We start from the raw sequence: 12136 nt of genomic DNA, 5'->3' as shown, positions 1-12136 counted from the left end.
TATATATATATATATTCCTTAAATAAATGCAATTTTTTAATTTTATATATCTAATTAAAATTGCAATTATCGAAGATTATTTTTGTATATTCGAAGATTATTTTTGTATATTCCTGCTCAACTATATTCGTAATCTGATATGCAAAATAAAACTTTAACATTTAATTTTTAGCATTAAAGCTGTTATTATATCCATTCTAAGAATGTAAATTATAACATTAGCTCATTTTCTAGATTTGTCAGTTTTTTCTTTAGTTCCACAATTCACAGTTAACTTTTTAATCGAGATTCAATTTATTACTTCACACACATTACTTTTTTTCTTTAGAAAAGAATTGAAAAGAGAATAAGGCCGTAGCCGATTCACGCTCAAAATCATTTTATCTTTGTTGTTTAATTATCAAATGTTAAAATAAGGATAAATAATGAGTGATGAACGGCGTTGTGAGGAACATGAATCGGATTGCAATTTAAATCTCGGTTAAGTTACTGTGCGTCAAGCTTGACAAAACAATTTAGTTTTGGATTAATTTATGACTCAGCTTTCGCCGAGTACAACAAAAAATTCTTATAGTAGACTCATCAAATGTTCCCCTCCACGGAAATCTTTAGTAAAAGGCGAAAGATTTATACGTGTTCTGAAGGGAAACCAGAGTAACGAAATAACGCTATAACGATCCTTATATAGACAGGCAGACCAAATTTTACTTACAAGAGACACTCCATCTTAAAAGCCCTCTCTTGGCCAGATTTGGAACTGATAGTGTCCAATCTTGCTTAATCTTGGAGAACGGATATTTGATTCGGCATATTTGACCTATCTTAGAGCGTTTTTTAGGAAGAATACAGTGAATTTATTACATCTTTGTTGTTTATCATTATTAAATAAATTATTCAGGGATTGCTTACACTTTCATAAAAATAAACCTAGTTTATAAAAAATATTTTTACATGGCTTATAACTTTTGTAAAAATGAACATATTGAAACAATCTTTTTTTAATCGAATCGCTAAACATTCAAGAATAAACATTAAATAAATGTATATATCTTTGTTGATAAAAAAGATATAATTAAAAAAAGGAAATATAAATTTTGAAAAATCATTTCTTTCAACAGTTAATTGTTGACAAAATTAAAGTAAAAGGCTTCTTAAACAATTAATGTACCAAAAACTAGAAACTTTTAATTTAAAGAAATAAATATGTCATATAATCAAATATTTCAAAAAATATGATTATGAAAAAATAAAGATAATAGATATATTATACCTGTAAGTGTGTCAGCTAGGATAGGCTTAAATATGTATGTATATATAGGATTAAATATACTTTTACAATAAATCCTCAACAATAAAAACAAATATTCGTGTTTAATAAAATTAGAACAAACTTTTGAAGTTTTATTGAGCGCATCATATCTTTAATAATTAATTATCAACTTTTTTTATATAATGAAAATCTGGATTATTTAAATTATTGCTCTCTAAAATTTTTCAAATTTTTTAGATATTTTATTTATTTGCATGATGATCCACAGGAAGTTCTGTCGAAGACAGATCACGGAAAGTCTTATAAGGATGAAAAAGCCAATCATAATAATTTACACAAAATCAATTTAAGAAACAATCAGCTGAAAGGAAATATAATTTTGGGAAATTATGGCGTAAGTTTATAACATCTAAGTTTTATTTTGTTTCAATTCTATATTGTTTTTTTCATTAATTTATAAATAAATAGTCTTCGAAAAAAAACAAGATAAAAGAATAATTAACATCAAAAGTAATTTGATGTTTATTATTTTGTTTTTTTTTTTTTTTGAACAAAGAATCTGACGCATCTGGATGTGAGCGAAAATAGTATTGAAAAATTGGACATTAGTGCTCTGCAAGAATTGAGAAGTGTACGCTGTGGACGAAATAATTTAACGGAATTAACTCTTTGCGGCCGAAATCTAGTATCTCTTATTGCTGGTAATAATAGTGAGTATAGATTTTTTAATCTGCATTGTACTTTTTATTACGTAATTAATATATTGAGATAGAATTAAAAAACAAAGAATAAAGGAATAAAATTAGAATAAAAATAATAATAATAATTTTCACAGGATTGAAAAAACTAATTATCGAACCTGTGCCAATTAATCTGGAGCATTTGGATGTTTCCTAGTGAGTAAATGCAATATAAATTAATATACATATTAATATCAAATCTAAAAATTTTACAAAGTACTATTAAACCTCAATCTTAAAAATTATTAATCGTTCTACAAAACTTGCTTAAATCTATTTTGTATATTTCAATTTTTTTACTATTTATATTTTTTTACTATTTATATTTTATTCAAACACTTTGACTGTAGATTAAAGACTGTAGATTAAAGAATATTTAAAAATAATTTATGATAAATACACTATTTTCTAGCAATTAAATATTATTTTTTTAGCAAATTCTTTAATATATTATTTAATAATATACTAATAAATTTTAAAATGTATTTTTTGTTATTTAATTTATTTTTATTTTAAAAACTTGTATTTGTTTGGCTTTGCTCTCAGCAATAATTTAGATGCGTTGCCGGAATGGACAACTGAATTGCCAGCATTGCGCGTCCTTTTCGCGTCGCACAACGCTCTCACGGCTCTCCCAGATAGATTGTTGTCACAACCCTCGAGACTAGAAGTTCTCCATCTGCCTCACAACCGGCTACAAGCCCTACCACCACCCAGGAGACCATTGAATATCGTACATTTAACTCTACAGGGCAACATGTTGACCACGTTGCCAACCAGTTTTTTCACGAATACCGAAAAGTGAGACACATATCTCATATTAAATTTAAATTTCATTGATAAACACACACACACACACACACACACACACACACACACACACATATTTATGTTTCAAAATTGTGATAATAATAGTAGTATACTATTATAATAATAATAGTAGTAGTAATACAGCATTTTAAAAACAATAATTACTTTATCAAATTTGAATACAGTTGCTTTTAACACATATTTAACCATCTGAAATACAATTATAACTTTTTTTTCGTAAATATTTTCCATTAGAGTTTAAAATCGAACTCCTTTCCAGAATGAAAGTTTTAAATCTTTCCAACAATCGACTCTCCGAACTTCCGTATCGCGAAGAGGCCGAAAAAATTCACCAGGGATCGCATACCTTGGAGAAATTATACATCACGGCAAATTGTCTGACCGATACCGCTCTAGACGCTCTCGCTAAATTTACGTCCCTGAGAATTCTTCATATTGCTTACAACACCTTGGATACGCTTCCAGAAAGGTGAATCTATCCTTATTCTTTGTTAAATACGGAAAAGAATAATGATAATTTTATATCAGTTATCAGATAATAATTTACGAACGCAAAATGTGAATATAGATAATAAAAAAACATATCAGTAAGTTATAAAAATCAGTTAATCGAAAAATGCGATTCGAGTATTGATATAGATAAAGATATTTTAAATAATTTTATTTTGTTATTAAAATTGATATGCAATCCTGTAGTTGCATAGCTGCTTGGGGCGACCTGGAAGAATTAGTATTGTCTGGAAACCGATTGCAGTACCTTCCGGATAACGTGGCAAATCTGCGACATTTGCGCGTGCTACGCGTGCATTCTAATCGACTATTAACATGTCCCACCTTCAGTAGAACAGCATCTTTGAAGGTAAGATTTTAGATACGAATATCAATGCATATCACTTTGCATAAACGAAACACAGCTTGCAATCCGAAATATTATCCTTTTATTTAGACGAAATAAATATATGAAAATTATTTATTAAATACACATAGATTAAATATATATATAAAAATAAAGGATATACCATATACAATATATATTTTATTGGATGCATAAAAGTAGAAAATCATGTAACAAAAATATGTAAAAACGTAGAATTTTAAAATTATCTTTTTCATTTTCCTCTCTTTTTTGTGATATTTTATTATATAAATAAACTATAAAAAATTATTTATCTATAAGTAATTCAATTTATTGTTATATTAATATTTTTGTTAAATATTGTAATATAATATTTTGTTTTGGTATATTTTTGAGAAATATTATAGAAATAGAATAATTTTAACATAATAGTTGTAACATATAAATGTGATATATTTCATGAAATAACAATGTTTGGAATGTGTTCATTTTTCATAAAGAGCATACATGATAATATAGAAATATATCTATAGAAGGACATAAAAGTATTAATAATACATATAGCTAAATAATAAAATAAAATATCTATTTCGTCCAGGTGCTAGATCTGGCACACAATCAATTGGACAGGATAAATTTGGCTACACTAGTACCACCACAACTGCAATTTCTTGATATATCCTGTAATTCCCGACTACATGTGGACCCGCGACAATTTCAAGATTATAGATCCCAAAGGCCAATATCTTTGGTGGACGTATCTGGACAGAACAGACCCAGTTTACCATCTCATCCGCATCAACAAGAAATCGTTGCGGCGGAAAAAAATACCGAACAACCATGGCGATTGGGTTTTTCGGAAACTGCCGGTTCACGCGAAAAGTAAGATTATTATTTATATTCTATTTATTTATTTATTTATTTCATTTATCATATTTCAATTTATTCTTCCAAGGTTGATAAATTAAAAAGAAGAGATAAACAAAAAACATGACTCTCTTATTACAAGAAATTTATTTTTACGAAAAAATATCTACAATATTATTTGCATTTCGATGAACTTGGAAACTTCATGTTTGTACACAGGCTATATATTTCCCAAGTACGAATACCATCTTTTTGCAACGTCGAAGGTCTGTTTGGCATATTTGATGGTGGTTCCAATCAAGAAGCACCTAGCGCTCTTCAAGAAATGATTCCTCGTCTCTTACTAGAGGAACGAACTGTCCGGGAAACGTCGAAGGAATACTTGAAATATACTCTGTTGTCGGCACACAGAGAGCTCAAGGAGAAGGGTCAAAAATATGGCGTAGACGCAACTCTGATCCATATAGTGAAATTGCCATCGCAGCAGGGATATTCAAAATCCACGATCAAATATTCTCTTAAAATGGCTTCCACCGGAGACGCCAAAGCTGTCCTCTGTAGAGCCGCGGGTCCTTTGACCTTCGCCAAGTCAAAAAAAGCACAAACAGTTAAGAACCAACTTGGTAATGCTGCCATGTTCCCGTTAGTAGTGCCCGATCCGATATATGAGGAAGTGACGCTAGAAGATGACGATGAATTTGTCATAGTTGCTAATCGGAGATTATGGGAGGTTTTAAGCGTTCAAGAAGCCGTGAGGGAAGCTAGAGCCGAAGCCAGTTCTGTCCTGGCCGCCAAAAGACTTCAAGATCTGGCGCAAGCTTATGGCGCAGAGGATAATTTGAGCATCATTGTCGTCCGGTTGGCGGGACCAAGTCCAGGCGACATGGATCAACTCATGCGTGAACTCAGGCATGTCGTTGGTAAAAATAGAAGTCAAAGCGATAATGTGTGTCCTTGTCCTTGTTGCATGCCGCCAGCGACGCACAAGCCACCAGCTGCCTGCTGTTGTCACGCGAACGAAGGCTATTATCTTAATGGCGTGTTAAAAAATATTGTAGGCAGGTAAGGAAAACAGAATATTATACTGAATATTACACAAAATATTACTGTTATTAAATTTGATAGAAAGTAAATTAATCAGTATCGTGAATTTGTACATCAAAACAGAGAGAAAGCAATTATGTCTTCATTAATTCAAACTATACTTACATCTGATAATCTAATTATATAATTTTATAAAAATTGATGATATTTTAAATAATTATATATTTTTTTAATTTAAAGAAACACATGTATATATATTTTTATTATCAAAAATCTTAAAAAGTATCGATTAATATTCTAATAATATTGAAAATTAAAATCTTAATTTTAAAATTATTGGAATTATCTCTTTTCGAAAATATTTGTTCTTGTTACTTTTATAAAAATTTATTCTACTATTTTTCTAACAAATAAGAATTGAGAATTTTATTTTTCATAAAAAATTTCAATATGTTATTATAAAATTTGGCATTTGCAGATCCAATAAAGTCCACGGTGGTTCTGGAAGGTACTTCAAGAATTCCAGATCAACGCAAGACAACGAAAGTCCTCCATACAGAGACGACCGCAGTTCGCCAAGTGGACAGTCTGATCAAGCCAGTGACAGCACTTTCAAGTCTCGTCATCCATCAGGAAGGATGTGGTCTGGAAGTGCGGCTGCTAGAGCGACAAATAAAGCTCACCAGAGTGTTCTCATGCAGGAAAATGGCATGCGAAAAGTAAAGTCGAGTCTCTTTGTCGATATTCTTTCGAGAAAAATATATTCACAAATGCATGCTGGCAAAAAAATGCTAAAAGTTATAATCTTTTTACTGAGTAGTAAATACGGCAATAAAAAATTGATGACAGTGTAACATCCGGCTGTCAAAAACAAACCGGCTGTCAGTTTAAAGTACATATTATAGCTAGGAGCCGCACGGTTTATATCTACACAGCTGATCGAGCCGCGAGCACCTCCTCACCGTGGATCACGTGCCAACCGCGTGAACCGCTATTACAATTATTGTTATTACAACTCTTTTAAATAAGCTGTTAAAGAAAAGAAATCACATTTATTTCAAAAATACAACATTAAGGAAGAAGGACTTCCCCTTTTTAACCACCAAATAATAATAATAATTAAGACGACTGTTTATTATAAAAGTCAATTGCGCCATAAAATACACGTAGGATTTCCGCAAACTAATTGTTAAGACCGAGCGAAAACAAAAAATGATTAGCGACGTCTCGTATTAATCATAATCACCAATTATCGGAATTGAGTACGGAATACTCGAATAGTCTCACGAGCAATTCAATTTATCGAGTAGATACGCGAAACACGTACATAAAACAACACACTTTACAGCAGACAGTTGCAAGCGCATTTCGATTGTTATAAGGACATCAGATAAGGAAGTCAAACACGAGGTATCCATTCACCTCGTATCCATGAAATAGCAATATCGTATAAAATTTAATTGGCGAGTAATTGGCAATTGAAAATTCTGTAGAATATTCTAAAATCATGCTCGAAATTACCCTTCTTACCGCGGGATGTCACCTCTTTGGAGTATATAAACCAGCGCTGCGAGATCGCGCGAGCTCATTCATTTCGGTTAGTCCTTCTCTTCAGATCATTCGCTTATTCTCGGTTCAATTACTCTTAGATTATTTTTCCAAGCACGGTAAGCACGATACGTTCCGACATTTGAAAATTTTCGGTCTTAATAAGCCAGCGGCTAAGTTCCGACGAGTAACTTAGAATTTTCGCATACCGCAGTGTTTCCATACTTACAAAAAATTCTCATTACTTATAATTTCGCTATATTTATAAATTTCGCGTAATTTACAATTCTATTCAATTATAATCTTACACATAATTTCGATACTTTACTTCTGTACTGTAAATTTTTCGTTACTAAATTTCTATACTTATAATTCTATATTTCTATTGATATGATAATTCGATTCTGCCCTTCAGGCTCAAGAGGGGTCTTGCGCTCTCTCTACCTCTAGTAACAATAAACAATAACATTACTATCACATCTAACAATCTAGTCAATATTTATATAGAGTCCTATCTTATCACGAAAAGAACAGTTGCTGCCGAATGCGGAACCCTCTCTCGAACAGTTCGCGACCCGACACGTATCTGACCTAAAGAACGGTGTAGGGTGCTCGCTCTTCATAAGGTGCTCTTCGCCTCCCTTTCTCCCGCCTTGGCGTGCCTTCACTCAGGGCTGTTCCAGGACACCTCCCTAATTACCAGGTTTGCCTTCGAGCTGGCTCTCCCTCTTTCTTCAATCTTGGCGCGCCCTCGTTCAGGATCGTTCCAAGCTACCTCTCTCTACGTTCAAAGCTTGCTTTCGGGCGCCACTCCTCTCACTCCTGTTCCTCGGGTAGGGACATTTCGTCAGTAAGGGAGAAATTGTCTCCCCTTACCTCTCTATTCAATTACATTATTTTTTTTATATTACGCTAATTCTTTCTCTCGGACATCCCTTCAATTCCTTTATCACAATCATAGATGCCCAGATCAAGACGCGAAGGATGGAGGCGCCAATTGAGTGTGGTGAAAACCTTGCATCAGAGCGATTTCGCTCTCAGCGTGCTCGAACCCGTGTCAGTCTCCCCCGAGCCGCCACCTCGCGCAGTTCCCCCGGGTATACTTCATCGAACCGAGCCGACAACGGAATCTATCGCTCGAGTACCGCGGGAGGTTAACCGCCTTCCTCCGCCGAATACATCGAGACTCCCGGTGAGGATCCCCACGAAACACTGAGAGATTACCGGAAAGCTTTGCGTCACTCGTATCGAAGCTACCGACCTAAAAATAAAGATTGTAAAATGAACCATCACTTCTTCGTTATTATTTCTCTTTCTCTTCCCCCGAGGAACTCTAGGGGATGACAACGCTCGCACTGGCGAGGACTCGTTCATGATCATACTACATGACTCTTACATAAGGCGCCTCTGATAGAGCTCCTAAAAGAACCCGGAAGCTGTCGCGTAAAATTCGCAAACTCATCTCGGCCACCGGATCCACGATCGAAGTCGAGGCTTCATGTCCTCCTTCTCTCCGCGGGCCCCGCTCATGATTTTCGGTCGCTGTCTGCCAAATTAGGGCAGGACGTGACAGACAGTTTAAATTCTTTGCGCCCGATGTGTTTATAAAACGCAAGTGTGATTGTAAATAAGGAATATAGGCTGTGTTTCGATAGCTGCCAATACTAAAAATCTACAGAATAACAAAAGAATCTACAAAATTTTATGTTTATTAAATCATTAATAATATATTTTTATAAAAATATAAATTCTGTTAGTAATTATATCTTATAAAATACTAAAAATAATAAATATTATCAACAATGGCTTTCAGTTATGACAGAGTTGACTTTTTAAAATTATTAATTAAAATATATATGTACCTAGTATCAAACTGACCTAGTGTCAAGCTTATTTGTCGTCATTTTGACATAAAAATGACATCTTTATTTTTATTTTGACTTCAAAATGACGATTATTATAAATAACATTAGCTTGTTATTTGGCTAATAATTTTATAAACACAATATTGTAGTCACTTTTTTGTTACTCCGTGTAGTTATATAAACTATAAATTTTTAGTATTGGCAATGTATATCGGACCATGATATACATAAAGATAAGATATAAAAAATATTTTTTATTTGAATTTTTTTTATTTTTCAGGTATCATCTTGCCTTCCTACGCAAGAGGATGCTATCTCGGAAAGATCCAGTGCTCTCAGTGAGGAACAATTTCGTTGCTGGGAATATATGCTTGAGCAAAACACTCAGTTACTATTTGATAAGGAGTTAGACACGTTAACGAAGGCACCGTTACATCGCGGCCAGTCAAGGTCAACGCCGCAACTAGGAAGCAATCTACCCTTTCTGTCGAAGAGATTCGGCAGCGCTCGATCCTTCAACCCTTCGTTATCACGACCACCAATGGTCCGTTTCGGCAGCGGACGAAGATTGCTGAATGGCGGCCCAAATGCTGCCTATTTCGGCAGCCTGCAAAGGTTGATGCCGTACAATCTCGAGTATGATTTCGCTGTTATCCAAGAAAGAAATGGCATGGATTCATTGGAACAAGACGCCACCAGGATGCAGCAGTATTGGGGAGTTGCCACTACAGAATTGTAAATAAAAATCTAATGCAAAGATACCTATTAAGTATAAGATAGAAATGCAAAAAGTCTATAATACACAATAAACGAGCTTAATCGAAATTAGAGAAACGTTACGTTAATACGATAACGTTTATGTAAGTCCTATCCTGAAAAAGTTGCCTTTAAGAATTTATATTTTGCAGAAAGTACATGCAGCATTTCATTATCATTGTCATTGTTTTAGATTGCGGAATATAACGCAGAAATTCATTGTGCTAAGTTATTTATATTGCGATAAATTTGCACTTACTTATAAACAATCCAACGTAACCAAAATGATTTGTCTTGAAAAGCTTGACGGCACAAAGTAATTATACCTTTGTACTCTAATTATAATCATTTGCTAATGAAGTAATTAACCGAATACAATATGACGGAGCGAAGAGTTAATCGACAACAAACGCGCACAATTGCAGTAATATCGATCGTGATTGATAACAATGACACGGTCAAGATAAGCTATGAAGTTCTTCGAAAGAAAGAAAGACGATGGGATTTGTACCGTCACTTCGGTAATTCGCTCGTTTATTGCAGCTGATACGCGTGCAATAAAGGGACCGCGAAAACCACTGTGTAGCCTTTACGCTACACAAAGCTCACCTTATTTCTTTATAACGGTAGACACGCGGAAGATCTATATCTACTTTATTGCGGAACGACTTTACGGCGCTGAATCACTGAATCACTCCGCAGAAAATGGGCCAAATAATAGAGATTGAAGAAAATCCGTTTCTTAGAAATCGGACTGATTTAAATATTAAAAAATTCATTTTTTTTACCGAGATTTATCATATTCTTTTATTGGATCGTCAATACTTTTTTTTTCCAAATATTAATACGTTATAACGAAAGCCTCCGAAATGAGCTCTTTTCACTTTGATTTAGTTAAGGAATACAAAATGCTACCAAATTTAACATTAATGCGAAAATTAATTATAATCCAAATTCGCATTTTTATTCTTTTAATGAGTTAATTTTTTTCTTTGTATAGATTTTATGTTACCTTGCAAATCTCAGTTGCTTCCCAATCAACACATAATATTTAAAAAATATTTTTAAAATATTTATTAAATATTTTTACGTTAAATAAATTTAAAAAACGTTTTAAAAACATTGTCTGCTGGTTGGATTGTTGCTCTGTATTTTTATGTTTAGCATGTTTAGATATCGTTGTGCTTCGTATTTTTTTTCCTTATAAAGTTTAAATTGTTTAGAAATAGTTTTTGTATATAATTATTACATAATAAGTACAATTTTATATATCTTTAATATTATGATACTTCTGCGATAAACTTTTGACAAGAAACACGTAATACTACTGATGCAATCGATGCGATCACGTGTTTTCTATTAAATTAATGTATTGATATTAGGCTTATAATGTACAGGGTGTCTCTAATGAATTACATCATTATAATTCTGTGCGAAATATTAATCGTGTTGCATTAATCAAAATATTGAATTGTTTTATAAAAATAAGAGTAAATTACAGTCATATATATAAAGAATTACAGAATATTTAAATCAACACTCTTACAATTCCTTATTTCAATCTTTATTACAATTCTTTAAAGCTGCTTCAAACCTGTCATTTTACTGTAATATTTATTGACTTAAATTTTTTCGATGATCAGTAAGACATACTGAAGTTTGTAGAAACTTCTGTTTGGAGTTGAGTAGAGACACCGTATATTTATAAGAAAGATTAAGTGTATGACATGTGTGATCGAAGAGCATGCTTCCGAAATGAATTTATATGTCTTCAGTCCTATAAATATATTTGCGTCATTTAAACATATTTTATTCTTTCCCTTCGGAATTATTCTCTTCGATGAGAAAAAAGAATTATATGAAGAAAATATTTTTTATAAATGTGAAGAGTTACTTTTTTATTTTTTGATGTAATATAAAATATGCCGGAAGAAAGTATGTTCCAATAACAGACTTATATTTGTCTGAAATGAATGTGAAAATTGTTCAATCGTAAGGTAGGTTGAGTGCATTTGGGAAGAAAGTTTAAAAGACAACAGTTTAAAAGAAAGAAAAGTTATTCTACTAGAATCATCGTATTATGATGTAAAAATAGAAATTTTCAAAAAATTTCAAAATATTTAATATTCGCGATGTAAACTCCATTCTAAAAAAAATACAAGTATGTAGTGAATCATTTCGAATATATGAAAAAAATGTTGTCGGTACACACTTTCTCCGGGATGCCGTGTAGCAAAACTGTACCTGAGGCTGAACCAAATAAATCATGGCATGCAGCGACCTATTATTGTCAGAGCAAATAAACTACATTGCAAATGGTGGTGCATTCAAAATTTAACGAAAACATTCGGCATTTTTG

The 12136-nt window shown here is 32.6% G+C and overlaps 1 protein-coding gene across 1 annotated transcript in view; it reads left to right on the top strand.

The window, feature by feature from the left end:
• Window positions 1-9760, top strand: part of LOC108692942 (protein phosphatase PHLPP-like protein) — a 44594-nt gene extending 34834 nt beyond the window's left edge. The window contains exons 6-15 of the mRNA XM_018201523.1: window positions 1539-1664; window positions 1827-1980; window positions 2106-2166; window positions 2557-2811; window positions 3101-3310; window positions 3538-3700; window positions 4296-4579; window positions 4784-5626; window positions 6087-6327; window positions 9302-9760. Coding sequence (XP_018057012.1) covers window positions 1539-1664; window positions 1827-1980; window positions 2106-2166; window positions 2557-2811; window positions 3101-3310; window positions 3538-3700; window positions 4296-4579; window positions 4784-5626; window positions 6087-6327; window positions 9302-9760 — 2796 coding nt within the window. The remainder of the gene's footprint in view (window positions 1-1538; window positions 1665-1826; window positions 1981-2105; window positions 2167-2556; window positions 2812-3100; window positions 3311-3537; window positions 3701-4295; window positions 4580-4783; window positions 5627-6086; window positions 6328-9301) is intronic.
• The last annotated feature ends 2376 nt before the right edge of the window (window positions 9761-12136 follow it).

This window comes from Atta colombica, unplaced genomic scaffold (assembly GCF_001594045.1).
Source record: "Atta colombica isolate Treedump-2 unplaced genomic scaffold, Acol1.0 scaffold83, whole genome shotgun sequence".
NCBI classification, from domain to species: domain Eukaryota; kingdom Metazoa; phylum Arthropoda; class Insecta; order Hymenoptera; family Formicidae; genus Atta; species Atta colombica.
The sequence above is the reverse complement of the archived record's forward strand: the minus strand, read 5'-3'. Positions and strand labels throughout refer to the sequence as shown.